General features: G+C 45.2%; 1 protein-coding gene across 2 annotated transcripts in view; it reads left to right on the top strand.

Annotated features, from left to right (window-relative positions):
• GSS (glutathione synthetase) overlaps window positions 1-21192 on the top strand; it is a 25504-nt gene extending 4312 nt beyond the window's left edge. The window contains exons 2-12 of one of the 2 annotated variants that reach the window (XM_006881465.1): window positions 3325-3470; window positions 6120-6195; window positions 6485-6624; window positions 7325-7441; window positions 11072-11152; window positions 11251-11328; window positions 14327-14393; window positions 16996-17190; window positions 18083-18164; window positions 19900-20089; window positions 20649-21192. In XM_006881465.1, coding sequence (XP_006881527.1) covers window positions 3325-3470; window positions 6120-6195; window positions 6485-6624; window positions 7325-7441; window positions 11072-11152; window positions 11251-11328; window positions 14327-14393; window positions 16996-17190; window positions 18083-18164; window positions 19900-20089; window positions 20649-20772 — 1296 coding nt within the window. In that variant the 3' untranslated portion in view covers window positions 20773-21192. The remainder of the gene's footprint in view (window positions 1-3324; window positions 3471-6119; window positions 6196-6484; window positions 6625-7324; window positions 7442-11071; window positions 11153-11250; window positions 11329-14326; window positions 14394-16995; window positions 17191-18082; window positions 18165-19899; window positions 20090-20648) is intronic. The other variant, XM_006881466.1, reaches the window with a different exon arrangement.
• Window positions 21193-22280: the final 1088 nt, after the last annotated feature.

The raw sequence follows: 22280 nt of genomic DNA, 5'->3' as shown, positions 1-22280 counted from the left end.
TTATGTATGATGTTATCTACAATCTGACAACTGCAACAATACAGACTTGAAATCTCAAACAGTCTGTTAATCATCATCTATGCCATGAATGTTTAAATAGAATATATATTTAATATGAAAAAGCTAAAGCACAAGTGCTTTCTCCCACCCCTAAATTCTGTTTTGGGCCCTCACAGTTTTCGGAATGCATTCTTATCCACCCTTTTTCACAAAGTCAGGAGAGCTCAGGAAATATAAAGTCAAAAATATACAAATCTTTTGTTGTTATTATAATAAGATTTTTTTTCCCATGAATGAAATTATCAAGGACCGTGAACTTGGAAAATGAAAATCAAGAGGAATTTACAGCAATTATTTATCTTCAAAGTTCAAAACTGGTCACTTCACAGAAAGACTTCAGGGTTTGTTGAAATTTTTCTTCTAAAAAGTCATTCTGTAGTGGAGTTTTCTAAGAAAAATAAAACAACTTTCAATAATTGGCCCGCTGGTGTGAGAGCTACCGTGGAATAAATTAGCATAAAAATGAGGTGGGGGAAGTCTTATAACTGTTCACTGTTACAGACATAATCAACAAGATCAGTCACTCTCAAAAGCTCATCTTCCTCCTCTTCTGGAGCTCCAGCCTCCTGCCCACCACTTGTCCCATTGGCAGCCAGGCTCACACTAGCTGTGCTATTGTCCTTGGGAGTCTGGGCTTTTCAGCTGGTTTGCCAATCAAGTATTTCTGTTTACAGAAACTTATGCCTTAGACCTGCCCCCATACAAATGCTATATATACTAAGATATTCACTGAAGTGTTGATAGTGATGGGTAAAACGAAATTTCCTCAGTGTTCCTTAACAGAAGACGAGGTTAAATCAACTAGAAAATATGCCCAAAGATTGGGATACTAACAGACAAACAAAACAAGAGTGAGTGTGCTCTATTTGAACTTATATGGGAAGTTAAAAAGAAAAGAACATTTGTATATATATATAATTTTTTCTCTCTGTGAAATAAAATATGTATGTGTTAAGAGCTCTGGTGATGGTGAGCTCTGGTGGCCTAGTGGCAAGAAGCTGCAACTGCAAGCTCAGAGGTGCACAGTTCAAATCCACCAGATGCTCTGCTAGAGAAGGAGGAGCAATCTCCTCCTGTATCAGTCAGATCTGATTTGACAGTACACACAAAAAATAATGAAATAAAAAAAGAGCTCTGGTGGTGTAGTATGTAGCATGTTGTGCTGCTAACTAAAAGGCTACATGACTCTAAGTGGTTTGAATAATTCGTGGAGCTTTAGGAGAAAGATAGTCTCATCCTGTTAAGATTTACAGCCCGAGATACCCAGTGGAGGGTCATTTTTGAGTAAGGACCAACTCAGTGGCACTGAGTTTGAACTTTTTAAAAGAATTTACCTGTCTATATATACACATATGTGCATACATATATAACATAGATAGATAGACAGGCAGGCAGACAGAGGATGCCCTGGTGGAGTTGTGCTACCAATGCAGAGAGAGGTACGTGGCTTGAATCCACCAGCTGCTCTGAGCGAGAAGAATGGGCAGTCTCCTCCCATGTGATTTACTGCCTCTGAAAATCTGCTGGGAGGTCAGCTATGGGTGAGTTCTGACTCAAAGGTATACAGTAACAAATAAAGATATAGATAGATACCAGTATAAAAGTATATAGAAGGATATATGAGACACTAATTTACCATTTGCCTCAGGGGAGGAGAGCTAGTGACTGGGGACAGGGTGAGAGGGTGACATGCTTCTCACTGTACTTCTGTTCCTTTTGGATTTGTGGCGTATGTTTGTATTATCTATTCAAACTGTAATATTTTAAAGATAAACAAATACCAAGGTTTTTACCCCATAAACCTGCACTGCCATAATGGCAAACTGATTAGATTCAGGAATCGCATTATCATAAGTTAGAAGGCCGTCTTATCTTTCAACCAAATTCTAGTTCAGTTATTGTTGAGATTCTCAGATTTAGTGTTTCCCTTTTAGAAGATTCCGTATTATGAATGGCATTTTGGCTTCTCAGCTATGTTAGAGTCCAAAGAACCCAGAATGCAGCTGAATTCCAGGCCTGCCAATGAATCACCAGCTCCAGCACTGTGGGAGACCACTCCACTCCTGGCTTCTATTCAGGGAGCAGAGTTCACCTTCGCTGCCGACCTCCCTATAAGACTTTCCCTTTCCCCAACAGGGGACAGAGGCCGGGAATGTGAGTGCCTAACATGTGGAGTGATCCTTGGGTTTCAGCGGAGTAGGAGAGGGGTGGGTGTGTGTTTGTGTTGCCATGCTGGTTCAGCTTTTGGTTTAGCAGCTTTGGGTATCTTTGCTTGATGTCTGTAAGTCTCTAGGCCCATATCTGTAAGTATGAATAAGAACATTTTGCTCATAGAGTTAAGTTATAAGTACATAATATACTTAAACTGGTACCTTGGATACTGTAAGTGAGCAAGTTTTCTATGAGTTTTTAAAATTTCGCTTCTAATTTTTAAAATTAGTTTAGTCAGTTTCTCTGCAATTTTTGCAGGAAAGAATTGGTTAACTTTCCTAATAATATGGCTTTAGTATTTTTCACAGTTTTTGTTTTTCATTTGTAAAGAGATAAAGTTAAAGCCCCTGTCTGGCACTAGACCAGTAACTTGGAATTTGCCCTAACATGCAAGAGGTTGAAGACAACTGAAAAAGAGACTGGCAACTCCCCAATAGTAATACCAGAGTTTTATTGAGGGATTACTTAACTGGAGCATAGCTCTAGGTGGAGACAGGGCCAGCCTTGACTCTCCTCACCACCCCCAGAGGGAGGCAGAGGACTTTGTAGCTCTGGCAAACAAAGGCGGCATGGTGCCAGGACCTCGGATCTCCAAGGCCATCCTAACAGGCATTACAAGAAAGGGACTTTTAGACTCATTGTCATCGAGCTGGAACTGACTGATAGCAGACCCTATATTGGGTTTCCAAAGCTGTGAATCACACGGAAAGAGACAATAATTTTACTCCCTTTGAGTTGCTGGTGGGTTTGAACCACCAGAGGCTCAGCCTTTGGGTTAGCAATACCCTAAGGGCTACGCCACTTAACAAGTTAACTTCAAACAAGAGTGTAGCCATCTATATCCAGCTTCCCAAAAGTCCGTCCTCCTTCACCACAGGCTTCAGAAGCTCTTTTTGTAACCTTTCCTCATCCTTCTCTCCTCCCCTGTTCCAGTGGTAACCACTACTCTGTAGATGATGTGTCCTAGTAAAAGTAGACTAAACTTTCTCTGGGGTTTGCAGGAAGATAGTCATTCTCACATGTTCTTTCCCTGTCCCACTCTGTCTTGATCAGGTGGTGAGCTATGCCCCGTTCACACTCTTCCCCTCACTGGTCCCCAGTGTCCTGTTGGAGCAGGCCTATGCTGTGCAGATGGACTTCAACGTGCTTGTGGATGCCGTCAGCCAGAATGCTTCCTTCCTGGAGCAAACTCTCTCCAGGTACCAGGCAGTGGGGCTCAGCCCTAGGAGATGCGAGAGAGAAGGGACTGACTGTTGCTATTGCAGCTGACATAGGGGTGGAGGATGTGAGAGAGGGAAGATTGGGGGGAAAGCAGTGAATTAAGAATTAAGAGAGCAGGCTTCTAATCCTGGCTTTATTCCCTTTATTCTCTTCATCTGTAAAATGGGAAGACTAAATCTGGGGTCCCTTCCAGTGCTGACGTTCTGTGATTTGTGACCCTCTGCATCTAACACAGGGATTGCCATCAGAAATTAGAAAGTCTAGCTTGAGATGTTCTCTAATTTCAAAGAGAAAACAAAAAGCAGGAAAAGTTATTGGGTTTAAATTCAGATGTCATACATCTTGTCCAGAGTGACCCATTCTTGCCTCAGCAAGCTTTTCATCTTTGAGTGCAGACTGGGCCACTCCCAGAACAGGAGGAAGCAAAACCCTTGGACTGAATCGTCGCCTCCATTCATCCGCTGGGTCCCTTCACCCTTGATCTTTATTTTCCCCCGACTCGTTCATCTCATGGAGCAAGTGAAATGTCTTTGCATTAGTCAAGAATCTTATTTTGACACTCTGGTGGTTGCATGTTTTTGATTAATTCTTCAAACAAAACAAATTATTGTGCTAGAGAAAATCTTTTGAAAATGTTTCTCTTGGTGCAAGGTTAGGTATGAAAAGGAATCATTCTAGTGAACAGTTTGAGAACCACTGGTAGGTAATATTTCCATTGGTCATGAATGTGTGATGCCTACCACTACCTTCTTTTCAAATCTATCTGAGACAGAGTCTGAGTTTTATGCCTCCAGTTCAAGGTTATGGACAGTTTGAATTGCCTGGCTTATGCCCTTTTTCTGAACAATGGTCTTATATGGCATGATCATCCGTGAAGTCCATCTTTATAACCCCATTATTCCTTGTTCCTCCTTCCTCTTGCATATACATGGAGCTCTCAAGGGAGAAGGGACCCAGGAGCACATGTAGCCTAAATCTGAGGCTGGAAAGCATCCTCCTCATAAAAGGGAATATTTCAACAGACTGAAGGCTGAAGCTTAGCTGTGGACTATTCTCTCCCTCTTCAATACCTGGGAAGAACCCTCTGAAAGAGTGGGCTGGGAAGCAGAGAAACTTTCAAGCAGGACAGATGTGGGGCTCCCTTTGCTGGGCCGCAGTGGGTGGGGTAGGTTCCTGTAAAAGACAAGCCTACAGCTGAGGCTTGAGCAGCCACGTAGGGTCCATCCTGACTCTTGAGAGGCAGCGAGTGTGGAGTTGGTGGCCTATGGGCCTCTTCTCACCGTTCCCACCTTCCTGAGGCTTCACAGAAGCCCACTGGGTGGGCCCCTACCACATACTGTATGTCATAGCAGCACACTGGGCCATTTGTGATAATGAACCAGTACATGGGCCTGCCCTCACATGTAGTCAGACTGGAGAGAGAGAGCACTTACCATCCGTCAGTCACACAAACAAAATGCAAAACTGTAATTGTTCAGTGCTATAAAGGTCTTCAGAGCAGCGAAACACAACGCTGTGCTCTGCTCTTGGCTGCGTGGGTGAACGGTTCCGTAAGAAAAGTACATCATGAGGAATGGTTAGAAACAAAGCAGGATGTTTAGATGGGTCAGCAAAATCCTACAGGACACGAGCTATCTTCTCATCTCTAAGGGCTCACATGCTATTGAACAACAGATCTGATCCTTACCTATCCTGTACTAGCCTCACTATCTCTGTATACCTGAGCCCATTCTTACAGTCTGTGTCAAGACAGCTTGTGGAAGGCCTGTTTTTGGATGCTGTTGAGTCAGAACTGACTCATAGCCGACCTTCCAGTGGGTTTTCAGAGGCCGTAAATCACCTGAGAGGAGATTGCTCATCTTTCTCCAACAGAGCAACCAACTGGTAGATTTGAACTGCGTGCCTTGGGAGTGGAAGCATAATTCCTTGCTACTAAGTTACTAGGATGAGAAATCTTTTCCTGAGAGGTCCCAGAGTATAGCAGAAGCTACAGGGAGTTAAGTGTTATGTCAGCTAGGAAGTTTCCCAACCATCTGAACTACTGAAATATGAGATACTGAAGAATCTCATGTCATTTTTCAGTTCTTGAGATTAAATACTAGGGAGCTCTGGTGGCCTACTGGCAGGAAGCGGCACTGCAGTCCCAGAAGTGCATGGTTCAAATCCATGAGATGCTCTGCTGGAGAAGGAGGGACTATCTCCTCCTGTACCAGTCAGATCCAGTTTGACGGTACACACGCACACACACACACACACGAGATTAAATACTGTGCTTAATTCTTTTCATGTAATACCACATTTAACCTTGATTATGATTCTATGATAGAAATCCAATTATGTTCCTCTTCAATTTACCTGCGAACAGAATGAGAGGTGGAAGTGGTTCAGAAACTTCCTGGTAGTGAGTGGTAGAGCTGAGATCTGAACCTTGATCATCTGGCTCTCAAGCCGGGTACTCATCACTGTTTTCTGCCATGCCTGAGGGGTAGTAGTGAGTGGGTAGGAGGTGTTCATGTCTTGTCTGGGAGATGCAGAGAGAATTCTAGAGTTAGTGGACAGGGTGGGACCCTCCTCTAACCTTTAAAATCCCATGTAACTTGGACAATATTATCTTTTTCCTCCTCCAGCACCATCAAAAGGGATGAATTTACTGCTCGTCTCTTTGACATCTACAAGCAAGTCCTGAAAGAGGGCATGGCCCAGGTAATCTTTCCCTTTCCCACCCCAAAGTGGGTCTTGTCCCTCCCATTTCTGATTTTTCATCAGAACTTGGCCCAGACCCTGAGCTTATGGGAGTCCGCTGCTTGCTGGATCCCACTGGGTTTGTATGTAATAGATCAGTCCTGGGGTAACCAGAAGAATGATTCCCTCTGGGCTTGGGAGTATTCGCTAGTGCTTCAATCCCCTGTATAGCACTCACAGTTACTCAGTGACCCGGTGCCTAGAGTCACCGCAGGGTCAATGCCCTCAGCCCTAAGTTTTCCCCCCACAGACTGTGTTCCTGGGCCTGAACCGCTCAGACTACATGTTCCAGCGCAGCGCAGATGGCTCCCCAGCCCTGAAACAGATTGAAATCAACACCATCTCTGCCAGCTTTGGGGGCCTGACCTCCCGGACCCCAGCTGTGCACCGGTGGGTCCCTTGGGCAACCCTGGGCACTGGGGTAATCACAAGCTGGGCCAGGAGTCTCCAACTCTTACTATGTGTTTCTGTGTCCCACATCATGTGTCCTCTCCCTCAGTCCACATTCTCCCCTCCTCTAAAGTTTGTAATTATGCCTTGACCGTGTCTAGAAGAGCTGGGACCTCAGGGCTCATCTAGTCCTGCTCCTTTCATTGAAGGTGTTATCATTCTGGGATCTATGAAGGCCCTGAGATAAGAAAGAGCTTGACGTGTTTGAGGATCTGAAAGGAGGCCAGCACCCAAGCAAGACGGGATGTGGGGCCTCCCCATCAGAGGTTGAACTCTAATTGTGTCTATTTCTGGCCAGTAATGACATACCAGGTCGTTATGACCTGTGATGGTCTGTGGCACGATTTCAGAGAGCACCCAGGGGCCCAGGGTAAGGGGGATCCAGCTCGTTGGGAGGCTGGAGTCGAGTCAAGTCACAGGATCAGGGCCCATCTCGTGGGCACCCGGCACCAGGGTTAGGTCAGCCCTGCACGTTCCAGCCAGAAGAGAATTGTATAGGAGCATCAAGGTGAGATATTTTCTGTGCTCATGTGAGTCTCACAGTCATGTTCCTGTGTCTCCAAGGTCACAGGCAGGAGGCCTTCCAGGTCTGGCTTTCTGGGTCTGGCAGTTACTGAACCAGTCATCTCTCTTCCGACAGACATGTTCTCAGTGTCCTGAGCAAAACCAAAGAAGCTGCCAAGATCCTGTCCAACAATCCCAGCAAGGGACTGGCCCTGGGGATTGCCAAGGCCTGGGAGCTCTACGGCTCAGCCAAGTAAGTGGGCACCAACGGGGCTGCAGTGCCCTGCTAGAGATGCAGCAGGTGGGGGTGCAGCAACTTCTTGTTTTGCTCATTATCCTTAGGGAATGAAGAGATTTTTCTAAGAATGGAAACTTACCTGTTCAAACACCTAAATTATTTTAATGGGGTTTTTAGCTTCTTTCTTAAGTATCAGATGCTGGCTGTAATTGAACATTTTCTTACTGGCTGGGGCCGCCTTTATGATTGTTAGCGGTTGTAGGTCACTGTGATATAAAGAGGCAAGGAAGACTGTTTTGCCTGCATTAATGGCTCATGAATCTAGGCTTAAGGTCTTCATTTCAGCCATGGTTTTTCTGTTTCCCAGCTGACAGCTCTTGCTTCTTACTGCTCCGAGAGTGCCACAGTTTGGGACCTTCTACTCCCACCAGTGCTTTCTTTCTGATTGGCAAGAAACCAAATGACCAGGATTGTTATGATTGTATCTAGAGGGTGTGAGGGCCTCTTTAATGAATAAATGTATATGAGCTTTGGCTTAGGCTACAGCTTTTATGGTATTGGTCTTAACTACTTAGGGAGCCCCTGTAACACACTGGTCAAAGCATGAAACTGCTAACCAAAAAGTTAGCAATTCAGAACCACCAGTTGCTATATAAGATAAAGATGTGGCAATCTGTTTCCATAAAAATGACAGCTTTGGAAGCCCAATTAGATAAATGATGGGTCACTACTAAAAGTGACTACACTGTTAGCAAAACCCTAAGTTAACATTTAGGAAGCTCTGGGGCCTGATCTGGAGGGAATTGGCTGCCCAAAGACTACATCTCTCTGGCGGTTTGAATCCACCAGCTGCTCCCGGAGAGAAAGAAAGCCAACCTCCTCCTGTCTGTTTACAGCCTCTGAAAACCCACTGGAGGGTCAGCTATGAGTTGGTCCTGACTAGGCAATGAGTGAGTCTGATGAATTAACACTTAGTGAAGAGATTTTATTAGCACCTCATGCTAAAGACAAAACTATATAAGATTTTACTGAATCTTCATAGTGAATGTTCTGAGGAAGGTACTGATATTAATCTTCCCCATTTTACAGATGAAACTGAGGTTCAGACACGTGAAAGGACTTGAATAAAGTCAAGCAATGAGTGGATAGCAGAGCTTGGCGTCCACATTGCTTGTTTTTTTAATTGTGGTAAAATAGATACAACATGAAATTTGCCACTTCTTTTCTTTTCTTTTTTTTTTATTTTTTTGCCACTTATTTTCAAGTGCACAGTCTAATAGAAATATTTTTAATCACTCTAGTTTATTGCCTCCAAGACAGCCTCTCTGGGCTTGCTAAGCCTCATGAAAACCAAAGAAACCTCAGGCTGACAGTTCCAAACCACCTGACAGTCTGTCAAGGAGAACTCTTGGCTTGGTTGGGTTTTTAAGAACTGATGCCAGGGGATGGGTCAGTCAGAGAACTGCTGACGGACAAATGCTGCAGATGGTTTCTCCCTCCAGTCAAACTGTGAAGTAAATGAAAAGATTTGTGTGCTTAGAGTTTGACAATAGTAGGCAGAGCCCTGGGCGGAGACTGCTTTCACCAATATTGAGGAGCAGAGAGACTCATCTGCTGACCCAGCACAGAGAGGCTGGGTAACTTGCTCCCCAAACCCTACAGCTAGTAAGTTTAGAATTCATATCTGGCTACCTACAAAGTTTTTGTTCTCTAGTATTCTTGTGTATACTATTAGTATACTAGTAGGGTAGTATACTATTCTTCCTCCAAGAGGTATGATCCCTTAGTATAGATTGGAAAACTTAGGTGCAAGCATTTGTAGAACAACTATATTTCCATCGATTTTCTCATACTCTTTAAGAAAATATGTAAAGGAAGAGTGGAAACAAAAGCTTCAGGTTTGAGGTTTGGATAGGCAGGAATGAAAAGGGATTTAGATGCTAAAAAATTGGGAATTATTTTGTATAAAATCAGGACCCAAAGGAGGAAGCTGACTTGCCCAAGGACACATCAGGGGCCACTGGCAGAGCCAGTAAACTCAGGAGCCCTCACTCCTAGTCTAACATGCTACTCCTACTGCATCTTCATTTCTAGATCCACTTCAACAGAATGCCGCAATCTTAAGGCAGGCCGAGGTAGAATATGTTTTCGAGGTCTGGTTGGAAGTGTTTTGGCAGGTAGCAGGCTGATTTAATTAGCCAGGGCAAGAGGTTCTACTTTAACCTGAGGCCTCCCTCTGCTGCCTCTTCTTGGCAGTGGGCCAGCCTGGGCCAGGTGCCACCCACCACACCCACTACACATATTCCCACCCAAAAGCCAAGCAAATCAGGCTAAGGTTAAGAGAAAGGGCATTGACTCTGGGGACTCTTAGGAGAAGGTGGCTTGGGAGAGCACCATTCTCTAGCTTGTCTTTCAGATACCAAGGTCCAAACAGGGAAAGACTCAGTTTCATATTGGTTCTGCCCTTTATGAGATAAGAGAAAGGCTGCGAAAGGGAGTGTGCCAGGAGCTACATTTTGACTGAGCGGAAGAGAGAATTCAGTCTAAGGGGTCTAGCTGAGGTAAGGAGACACAAAAGTAGCAAACAGGTAAGTGGACATGTGCAGAAAGTGAGGAATCCACACTAGAGTCCTGAGCCTCCAGGAATCTCCGCAGGAGGCCTTGGGCACAGAACAGCACTGCTGCAGAGGAAATGGAATTCCCTGTTACTGAGCAATGGCCATAAGTAAGTCTGGTGGGGGATGGACCTGTCTGTTAACTGCAAGTAGCCTGGCCAGGAGCCTACAGATGGTTCTTTGTCATAAACTTTCCTCTGAGTTCTTGGACTCTTGTTTCGTTAAGAAACATATGGTCAAGTTGAGAAGAGGCCAGGTAAGCCCCAGAGATCCCATTCATGGTATGGAGCCAAACCTGGCCCTGGGTACATCCCAGAAATGTTGGGAATCTCAGAAGGTACTGTCTTATTTATTTGTGTTCATCCAGGCTTTCTTTAGGCTTCTATTGAGCTATTCTAATGGTTCATGCAAGAACCATGCTTTTTTAAAAATGAATATGTTTTATAATCTAGTAACAGAGACTTCTGGTGGCCAAGTAAGTAAGTAAGTAAAAAGCTGCTCTGCAAACTCAAAGGCATGTGTTTGGGATCCACCAGCTACTCCCTGGGAGAAGGATGGGTAATCTCCTCCCATGAAACTTACTGCCTCTCAAAACTTGACAGAGGGTCAGGCATGGGTCAGTTCTGACTCCACAGCACCTAACAAAAATAGGGTCATTAAGCTCCAACACCTCAATCTTGTTGTTGTACAAAACATTCTTCAATACAACTGCTGCTTCTAGGCAAATTTTACAATCATGTTAAATTCCAAGAAAAATATCCCCTTGGTTTTTTAAGATGGTTTTAAATCTAAAATTGTATTTATACCAAAAACCTACATTGTGATAATATTTACTCACTGGAGAAAGAACAGGATGGCTCTATTGTCTTAGTTTTGGAGAAACAGCATGTCATGGCCTCAGGTCTCTATGCCTGAGGCAGTTGTGTGGTGAGGAAAGGTCTGTTCCTCTTCTCATTCTTGCAGGGTGAGGGGTACAAGGAAGCCAAGCTCGGTACCAGCCTTGGGCCACTCACTTATGTTCTTTCCCCAGTGCCCTGGTGCTGCTAATTGCCCAAGAAAAGGAAAGGAACGTGTTTGATCAGCGTGCCATAGAGAATGAGCTGCTGGCCAGGTCAGTAAGGGTGGGAGGCTCCAGATGGGACCCCAGAGTTGGGGAGGGCACTCGGAAAAGAGCATCTGCTCACTCTGACCCTTGCCTACTTTCTCCAGGGACATCCATGTAATCCGGCGACGATTTGAAGATGTCTCTGAAAAGGGATCTCTGGACCAAGACCGGAGACTGTTTATGTAAGTGGCTGGGGTGCCCTTCCCAAGTACCACAGATCGCTGAGTTATAAATTTCATCCTGCCTTCCTTGTCCCTCAAATGGACGTTTCTCCTTCTTGCTTAATTTCAGATGTGAATTCTGAAATATTCTATCCTCCCTGAAATTTTGGGGGAGCCCGGTCAATCTCTGCTTTTTAAGGGCTGTATCAGAGCTGTTGGCATAACTGGATAGGGACATTCTTTTTCTTACAAAAGCAACAAATGACGTTTACTGAGAAATAGAACCAATCTAGATTGGGACACATATATTGTCAGCAAATGAAAAGAGTTCTTCCCTAGACCACAAGACAGGTTACATTCTTTTCTTGTTGGATCAGGAACTAAAGGTTCCAAAATTCACAACTGGCTGAAAGACTATCAGGGAAGCTAAAGGTGAGGAGATATCTAGACTTTTGAAGCAGTAGGTAACAATGATATCATTGGTCAGAGGTACATGCAGTTCTGTTTTTTCCAGGGTGCCCCAGGATGGAGACAGAACTAGTTTTCCTGTAACCTGTTCTTCCTCAGTCATATTTTTGGAAGTCTGTTGTAAAGAATTAGGTAACACTTTACCTCGAGACCCTCCCTTCACATCTTGCATCCATTTATCTATAATAATAAAGACCCTTTATTATTGTAAGGAATAGAGAACAGGCAGGCAGACCTGAACTGGCCCCTGGAGTGAAGAGAAATGTTCTTAGAGCCAATCAGTGGTAGGTCAGCATCTTAGTTATCTACTACTGTTATAACTGTAACAGATACCACAAGTGGGTGCTTCAGCAAACACAAATTGATTATCTTAGAGCTTAGGAGACCAGAAGTCTAAAATCAGGCTGCCAGCTCAAGGGGAAGGCCCTCTCTCTCTGAGGTTCTGGAGGAAGATCCTTGTACCCTTGAGCTACAATCTGTAGGCCTGGCATTCCTTGGAGATCTCCATGTGCCTTGGCCTTCCCCTGAATCAAGGAGCATCCTAGCACAAGAAGGCCTTGTCCAAAATGATGTGCTTCACTCTTTTTAATTATTTCTTAGTGGTACTGACGTCCTTTCCTTTCCCTCTCAATTTCCTCCCATTTTATTGCTTGTGAAAGAAAAGGTGTTATAGGCTACACCCTAGGAAAACTTCCCTTATATAAGATAAGAGCTGTGCTGGGGTTAAAGAGTGTAGCTTTCCACTCTTAATCTTTTTACAATTATTTCCTTTATTAGATCATGGGGGAATCATTGTATAGCTTCCACATTATATCATTTCATACATGAATTTGGTGGTGATACAATTCAGCCCATGAGATCTTAAAGATAACCGTGGTTTTCATATGTGCCTAAGCTACCAAAAGTTTTATTGCCCTTTTTGGCCAAATCAGGCCTAAACTGTTAATGCTGCTATGCTGGGCAGTCAGGGGACTAGGGATAGAGGGCTCATTATGTGATTAATTTAGCTACCACTCTCTGAGTTCATGTAAGACCGCAAACGGTGTTGGTCTGTGTGCTACCCACCAGGGCCTGCCCCAGGGTAACTCTGGTGCCACACATTTTAGTAGCATTGCTGCATGTTCAGTCTCTCTATATAACTCAAAAAACTCATTCCCATCGAGTTGGAACTAACTCATAGCTGACCCTCCAACACATTTTCAGAGGCTGTAAACTGCACAGGACAACATAACTCTTTACCAGTAGGCCACCAGAGCTCCCCAGTCACTGAACACGTCTGCTTAAAAGAAAGAGGAAAAGGTTTAAATAGACAGTCACTGTTTCAGCTGGACTCATAAGTTTTTTATCTCCCTTACTTCTGCCCCTACCATGTTAAAAATCTCAGTCTGCTTTTAGCTACTTCAAGGAGTAAAAATACAAATGCTTTTGCTTTTTCTAAACATGGCTCTGTTATTCTGTTTTCCACTCATTTTGAGCCCACTCAGTTCTAATTACCTGCTTGTGGTTCTCTGACATTCTTAAAATGCCTCTGTTATTGTATATCATCAAGTCGGAATCCCATAGCTGACCTTGCAACAGGTTTTCTTTTTTTTTTTTCTACTTGGTAACTTTTTATTTTTTTTTCTATAATTATATTTTATTAATTTTCATACACATTTACAGAGATTTTGGGTTTCCATTCATTCACTGTTGCACTATTCTCTTTACCCTCCTCCCAGTTTGTTCTTGTCCAAATGCCACAGTGCTTGTCAAAGCCAGTTCTGATTAATCTTCTTTGTCAGTGTGTCCTTTGCCATTCCCTATCACTCCTCCCTGAGAGAGACTTCACCCTGAGTCATAAGGAAAAGGGGATGGCGTATTCTCTTAGCTACTTCCTGCAACAGGTTTTCAGAGGCAGTGAATTACACGGGAGGAGACGTCCCATCCTTCTTCCTCAGAGCAGCTCATGCATTCTGCTAGATCTTCACACTGGATGTAAGGCCAAGGACTCAAGGAAGGGACCAGAGAAAGAAAGGAAGCTAAAGAAGCTTTATTAAGGGGTCTCCCGGGCGGGATTCCTTGGTCTGAGAAACTGGCAGGACAGACCGGGGAAATACTGCGCCCTAAAGTGGATTAGGGCAGGTTTTATAATGACAGTCTTTAGGGAGGGAAGGGCCGTATACTCCATGGTAGTTGAAGCTGTCCACTCCCTTTGTTGAATCCTTTGTTCTCCCTTTGACCTTGGTTCTGGCCTGTCACATTCGAACCACATGCTTTGGGTTTGCAGTGAAGCTTCTTTCCACTAGGCAACCAGAGCCCCAGGATGCCTCTAGATCTGCCAAACCTAAGGCAGCCTTTTGTTTCTTTAACAGTTGCAATCAACATACCCTACTGCACATCTCTATGTTTTTAAATGGAAGCACTGGTGGTGCAGATAATCTACTTTCACTGGTTCCAGTGAACCCCTATGGGCTGACTTTTAAAGGAATAAACTTACTTTAATGTACTCAGAGATTGAACCACTATACACATTAGTTATTTAACACAGCAGCTTTCTCCTTTCTTGTTCTAGGGACGGCCAAGAAATTGCTGTGGTTTACTTCCGTGATGGCTACATGCCAAGTCACTATAGTCCACAGGTGGGTATTTTCTGTTCCGCCACTTTTTGCCTCCTGGGGCCCACGAGGGCTCCAGAGGGACCCAACTCAGGCGTCACAACAACTGGCCTTTTCCCTGGGCCCTGGCTTTAGTTCTTCCTCAGGGGACCCATTGCTGAAATGTTTTAGTCTCCAACAAATTTTTCCTACTTCTCACTCTCTACAAACATGCTTTGTTCCTGAAGCTGAATCCTCAGGAATTCATGGTACTGGAGCCGCTCACACTGTTTCCAGCTGTATGCTTCTAAATATTTAATAAGATAATCGTCCCTCTGAGGGGAAGAACCTCAGTAGCATTTGTGGATTTTTGTGATGTAAATACTCCCACAGTGGCAAATGTCAAGCTACCCAAATTAACGTCTTTAACCAGAGGTAAAGAGAGATGTATACACTCCAGCCAGCCCCAGGCATACAACCAGCATCTCCTTCCTGCAGTTCCTGCCTGTCCTTTATCTGAATCAGAAAGCCTTTATCATCTGCTCCATTCATGTTAATGACAGTAATGATAACATCACCTTATCTTGCTATTTTTCTATGTAGTTTCAGAATCATGTTCCACATCTATTATCTAAAATCAGTTACTTCTTTAATCACTCCATGAGGTATATGATTAGCTCCATTACACAGATGGAGAAACTAAGGTTTGGAGAGATGCCAGAGCTCGTCTAAGGCCCCACTGTGAGTTCCCAGGTTTTCTGATTCTTAGTCCAGTGACCTTTCTAGCATATGATTATTCTCCTTCTACCCCTAATATCCCTAAAAAGCCCTGCTTTTTTGGAAGAAGGTAAAGGAAGAGATAAGTTGGAAAATACCATGAGCCTTCAGTTCTGCCTCTGTACTATCTGTGACCTGAAGGAAACACACACACACACACACACACACACTCTCTCTCTCTCTCTCTCTCTCTCTCTCACTGTCTCTCACTCTCTCTCTCTCTCAGACACATACACCCTGAAGGTGCTCTTTTCAGATCTCTAACTCTTTGAATCTAGAATTCTCCCAAGGTTCAGTTCTATAAGGGAGAACTCTACGGAAGTGGCAGCTCAATAGAAGGTCCTTTTTTTGAGAGAAGTTGTTAGCAGTCAGGTGAACTTGCTGACCAGAGAAGAAAGAAACTACTGAAAAAAATTCATCTGGGTTCTAGGACTGGGGGATTGAGGAGATGGACCAAAGAAAACGTGAAAAGAGGTTGTGCTAACAAGAAAAGCAGCACAAGGAGGTCGACATTTTCAGGAAACTAGAAAGTTCAAGCCAGGTATGGAACCTGGAAGTCAAATCAAGTGTGCAGGACTCAGTGCCTTGCTCAGTGATCGATCATGAGCACGTCACTGCTCATAACTGTTTTGCTTTCTCTGCATCTATCAAAATGGAATATATCTCTAGGTTTATCTCTGATATTCTAGCCAGAGTGACTGCCTACAATACCAGTTTAATCATTATGTGGCTGAGGTTAGTGGTGAAAACCAGCAAATGTGCAATAAGTGGACTCAAAGGCATGACAGCATTGAAGATAGGGGCTTGTGCATTAGGCTATAGCCTTCATATTGCTGTGGACGACAGCCAAGCATACACCATTCCCACATGCCGGAAATGAGGACCAGCCTTGTGGGGAATGATCCTGGCGGATCTCTTGCCTCTCTCACCCTAAATTCTTGGCACTGAAGCCATTCATTCTGTGATTATGCACCTGGAGGCCTTTGTATATATTGTTCTGTTCTGAGTATTTTTCCCATTAAATCTCACCTGCCCTCAGGATCCCACTCAGATTTCATGTTACTCAATAGCAACATCAAAATAATCGCTGAGCACCTACAGAATGCCAGGCACTGCACTAGTCACTGAGCGCCACAGAAAACAAGGCGGATGATGGGGATCTCATCTTTAGAAACCTTACAGGCTGGCCAGGGAGATGAGGATCAGAAAGTAAACGAAAAGAGGAAAAGGTTTTTTTTTCCCCAGTTGTGGGATGAGTGTAGAATGAGAACTTGGGAAACCTATATTAACTAGAGTTCAGGGAAATCTTCTTTGAGAAGACGACCTTGAGCTGAGACATAGGATAAGAAGAATCACCAATGTAGGGGGAAACGAAAAGAGAATTTCAGGCAGAGGGGAAAGCAGCCAATGCACAGGCCCTGAGGAGGAAGCCAGGTTTGTGTGTATGAAGAATGCAGGCTGTGTGGCTGGGACATGGGATGATGGCATGAAATGAGGTGGAGAAGTAGCCAGGGCAGCTCCTGCAAGGGCTTTCCATAAGGCCCTTCTAAGGAGTTTGCATTTGATTTGAAGAACCCTGGGAAGTGGAGTTCATAAGTAAGTGACTCACCAGCTTCAAACTTCTTGATCAGTTCATCTGCACTCTTAAACCTTTTGTCATGTTCTGTTTTTAATAATTGTCACATGTCATTGTGCTTGTCTGTGAGGTCTCTGAGGAAAGAACCCTGCAGATTGGGAGGGGTCCCATGATTCTGGGAAGTAATGAACATGAAGATAGAAAGCATGGTATTTGGCACCTGATGCCTGCTCAGGCAAGGTCAGCTGATATGAAATAAAATACAGGATCCTTTTTGTCTTGTTTTCTCCACAGAACTGGGAGGCACGCCTGCTGCTGGAAAGGTCGCGTGCTGTCAAGTGCCCGGACATTGCCACCCAGCTGGCTGGGACTAAGAAAGTGCAACAGGAGCTGAGTAGGATGGGCGTGCTGGAAGCACTGCTGCCTGACCAGCCTGAGGCTGTGGCTCGCCTTCGTGCCACCTTTGCTGGCCTTTACTCCCTGGACATGGTGTGTGGACAGCACTAGTGTCTCCTATTGCAGGCCTCCTAGGTAGCAGAGATCTGGAGCGCAGGCTGCGCAGGGAGGCTGGAGCTGGCTGAGGTTGGACTTGGTCTGTAATGCTCTGTAAGAACAACTAGAGGTTAGTGGGGCGAGGCAGGGCAGAACAGCCTTCTGATGGGAGGATAAAAACTGGAATCCATTTTGCTCCATCTGAAGTGGAGATAAGAATAGTAACAGTAACCAGAGTGCAACAATGAATGGAAATATACAATCTCTGTAAATGTTCACTGAAATTAATAATAATAATAATAAAAGAATAGTAACCAGAGGAAGAGACCAAGCCAGGCAACAAGATCTAGAAAATTTCTGTATCTTCTCCAAATCAAAAAAGCATACAAATGTCTTGGAGAGGGTACAACCTGAGTGCTCTTTGGAGGCAAGAATGATGAGGCTTTGTCTCACATACTTTGGGCATGTTGCTAGAAGGGGTTATTCCTTGGAGAGGGAAATGATGCTAGGAACGGTGGATGGTCAGCAGAGGAGAGGAAGACTCTCAACCAGGTGGATTGACACGGGTGGCTGCCGCAGTGGGCACTAGTGTGTCAGGAAGTGTGAGAATGGCAAAGGATAGAACAGGATTCAGATCTTTTATTCATACGATTGCTATGAGTCGTACTCGACTCAGTGGCACCTAACAACAACAACTCCAAGCCTACTGCTGCAGAGGCCTGACTTGTTGCCAGAAAAAGACCTATTCTCATGTACTTGTTTCTGGAGACTGGATGAGGTCATGTCTAGATAGTGGCACCCCAGTACAAAGGGTTTCTGTTTGTGTCCCTCCTGTTCTTGCTTCTTCAGCCTTACAAGTGCTAATGACAGTTTTCTTGATTCTTGGCAGGGTGAAGAAGGGGACAAGGCCATAGCTGAGGCCCTCGCTGCCCCAAACCGGTTTGTGCTAAAGCCCCAGCGGGAGGGAGGAGGTAGGTAGTCACCTCGCAGGGCTGCTGGCAGGTTGCTACCAGCACTGACTGGCTATGGGCACAGTCCCAGCTTTGGGGGGTGGGGGATATAGGAGGAATTGATACAGGTTCACACTTTGAAGGCCCAGGAGACCCTGTGGCCATATTTTGTCACAGGGTGAACGGGGGTGAGGGAGTGGGGAGGTGTGGAGATCTGATTAACTCTTGTTGTTGTTGTTGTTATGTGCCATCGAGTCACTTGCGACTCATAGCAACCCTATGTACAATAGCCCTAAACTCTGCTCTGTCCTGTGCCAGTTTCACCATCTCTGACACTCCCATCCCGATTATCCCAGTCACTGAATCAATCCACCTCATAGAGGGCCTTCCCCTCCTGCGCGGTCCCTCCACCCTCCCAAGCATGATGTCCTTCTCCAAGGACCTGTCTCTCCTCACAACATGTCCAAAGTATATTAGACGGAGCCTCAGAATCCTTGCCTCCAAGGAGCCACCCGGTTTAACCCTTTCCAGGATGAATCTAACACTGGAGAATTTGACCAAATTTAGTCTGAGGTCCTTGTGAATGATGAGGAAACAGGTTAGGGAATATTTACTAAGAGGGTGGATAGAATACATATCTGTCTTTCTGCCTTGTTTAAAAGTCCTTGAGTGAACACAAAAAAAAATCCTTGAGGATAGGGATCATGGACCCAGAGGAGATGATTTTGTTTTTTATTTTGATTTTGATCTTAAGGGCTGGACAGGAGTTTCCAAGAAGTAAAAGGCAGGGTAAGGACTTGGGGTGAAGATAATGATTCCATACAAAAGGAACAACCACAAACAAAGGCAGAGCCATGAAAGCATAGTGTTTAAGAGATTAAACAGTAATTAGTAAGGTTGGGTAGAGTGTGGAAGATAGGAGGCAAGGATTCAAGCTGGAAAAGATGTTTTGGAACCTGATTAAATATATGTTAGCAAATTGGATTTTAAATTGAGGCTAGGAGGAAACTGTTAGAAAGTCTACATTTAGGGCCCATGTTTCAGCCACTATAGCGGATGCCTTGGAATAAGAGGACACATTGGTGACAAACCATGCGGGAAGCTGGTTATTCAGAAGAGCAACGAAGAGACCTGAGCTAGGGCTATGACTGGAGCACAGATGGAGAGACCTGTCAGGGTTAGTGACAGTGGATCTAAGAGGTAACGGAGAGGGAGGAGTTACATATGATTCAGAGATGAGGAGCAAGTTTAAGCAGAAGTATTGAGTTCTGTTTGGACATGTTGAGTTTGATTAAGGGGCCTGTGCAACATCCACATGTTGTGTAAGGCAGAGAACTTGAGTTGAAGATTTGGTAGTTAACAACTGGATATTCCCAGGGCCCTGGGAATAGAAGTCTCACTGAGAAAATGTATGTATATAGAGAAGGAGGGTGGAGAACAGAGTCTTGTGGAACCCCAACATTTAAAAGGAGAAGAGCCAATAGAGGCTGAGAAGGGATACTGATAGACAGGTAGCAGGGGAACCACGGCAGGATGGCGTGGTGGATGGTTTGGTCACATGTATTAGAGCACTTCGGCCAAGGATGACATTCTGTCCTTGGCATCCAGACTTGCTCTGGCCTTACTGAACTAGTGCCAGGAACTGAGGCTGCTGACAAGGCGCCTACGCACACTTGTCCACGTGGCTCCAGCAGTGAGGTCATAGAGAGGGGAAGTGGACAGAGGGTCCGGGGTGACTCACCCTTGGGAATTGCAGGTAACAACCTATATGGGGAAGATCTGGTGCAGGCCCTGGAGCGACTGAAGGACAGTGAAGAGAGGGCATCCTACATCCTCATGGAGAAGATTGAACCAGAGCCTTTTGGGAATTGCCTGCTACGGCCCGGCAGCCCTGTCCGAGTGGTCCAGTGCATCTCAGAGCTGGGCATCTTTGGGGTCTATGTCAGGTACATCATTAATTAGAAGGGACCCTTCTTACTACTTCCTTGCCAAAATGCTAACCAAGCAAGCCTGAGGGAGCACTGGACAGGGAGTTGGGAATCCTGGGCTTCCTAGCTCTGCCAGTCCATAGTTATGCTATCTGCTCTCATACCTATAAAATAAGACCAATACCCTAACACCTGCCCACCTCACAGGACTCCCAAATGAAGCCCCTGTGGAGGGAGCTAGAGAAGGAAATTCATATCTGCTGAACAGGAATTGTGCACCTGGCATCATGCCAAGTGGTATTCCTGTCTTATTTAATCCTCATGACTCTTGCAAAGTAAAGGAGTAAACGCTATTATCCCTATTTTAATTGAGGAAATGGATATTTAGAAAAGCTAAGAAGCTTGCTTAAAGATGCAAACTAGGATTCCAGCCCAAATCTGGCTCTCCCAATTCAAACACTTTCTTGAGGGTTGTCACCCCATCCTGTCCTGTTCAGCTGGGATTGGTAAAGCACTGTGATTTTGGGGTCCAAGTCCAGGTAATAGTGTTGCATGTCTCCCATCCCCTTTCCTGCAGGCAAGGACAGACACTCGTGATGAACAAGCACGTGGGGCATCTGCTTCGAACCAAAGCTATTGAGCATGCAGATGGTGGCGTAGCAGCAGGAGTAGCAGTTCTGGACAACCCGTACCCTGTGTGAGGGCACAGCCAGGCTGGCTAAGACTTCTCTCAAGAGAGCTTCTATTTTCTGTCTTTGTCATTCCTCTCCTAGCCCTCTCCCTGCCTTGGGAAGGCTGGTTTCTGCCACAGAACTGTAGGATCTCATGGAAGGAGAACTGCTGGGTGCCTTCTGCAGCTCTCCACCTGAGGACCAGAAGAGCTGTGTTTCCCTCAGATGAGATGTCAAGGCCCTTGAATCCTTGGAATGTGGGTAGAGCTGAAGGGAAGTAACTCTGAGATAAAAGTCCATTAACCCTGCCAGCTTCCTGTCAAGCCTCTCATCACCCTTTTTTGCCAGGTCCCAGAACCTGCATGGGATAGGAACAAGGGTAAAATGAGAAGAAGCAGAGGGATATAACCTTCCCCATCTCTGCCTTAAATAAAACGACATTGCTAGTTCTGTGATTCCTTGGCTTGTGCATATGTGGGAAGGGGGAGCCATAATCTGGAGGTGACTGGGCTATAGTCAGGATCTCCCTAAACTCAAACCCTATGACCCTGACATTTCAATCCTTAGTCACTCACTGATGCTCCCTTTGGATCACAGGGCAGAAAGGTCACAGGCAGGAAGCACGAGTAAGGGTAATGGTGACAGGACTTCACAGTTAAGAACCAACTTCAATTGCTCTTGATTCTTCTGCTTAGCTTGGGGCCTTGTTGAGGGGCCTGCAAGTGAAGCCCTGCCTTCTTGTCTCTCTCTCTCTCTCTCACACACACACACACAATCAGAGCTGCTAACGTGCATACAGCACCTAAGAAAACCACAAAAACAAGTCACTGCCTTCCTGAGATCACTGAATTTATTCCTGCAAAGGGCTTAAGCATAACAGGCAAGAAAAGAGTTTCATCTGAGTCTCTCTGGGCAGGGCTCTGTTCAGTGGAGGCTGGGAAGGGAGGACAAGGAAGACAAGCAAGCACCTCTGGTTCTAACAACAGAACATGTCTACTCTCTTGATGAAGCGGATTTTCTGAAAACCCACTCAGTGAAGACGCTGCCTACACTTACAGCCCCAGGAACAAATGGGCAGACAGCATTATCATCTGGCACAAGAGAGATCTTAGACCTAAAACAGAACCAACATAGTGTTTTTTACAAAACAGGCATTTCTAAGTGCAGGTGCACGCCCAGTGTGCTTCCTGAGAGAGTGGACAGGATTACAAAGTTGCCTCCCTTCTCCAGTTGAGCCCTTCATTTGCCCTCTGCACACATAAACGTGAGTCAGGGACATAACCTTCAAGCCTCTTTTAGGCTCCAAGGGATCTTTGCAGTCTAGGGTTACAGCAACGTGAGGCTGGCCTGGGTCCATCTGCCTGGCTGGAAGTCGTCTCCACCCGAGGACAGGGTTAGTCCTCAGTCCCAGACAGGAGGTTGAGGGAGATGGTGTGGGTGAGCTTTAGCCCTCAGCACTCCTAGACAAGGGGCAGGGAGGAGCCGCACAACTTTGAGAGCCAAGCAGGGGGAGTCGTGGGTAAAGGTCAGGGTCTTGT

The sequence above is a fragment of the Elephantulus edwardii genome, unplaced genomic scaffold (assembly GCF_000299155.1).
Source record: "Elephantulus edwardii isolate Elephantulus edwardi_28Jun2011 unplaced genomic scaffold, EleEdw1.0 scaffold00015, whole genome shotgun sequence".
Lineage (NCBI taxonomy): Eukaryota > Metazoa > Chordata > Mammalia > Macroscelidea > Macroscelididae > Elephantulus > Elephantulus edwardii.
The sequence above is the reverse complement of the archived record's forward strand: the minus strand, read 5'-3'. Positions and strand labels throughout refer to the sequence as shown.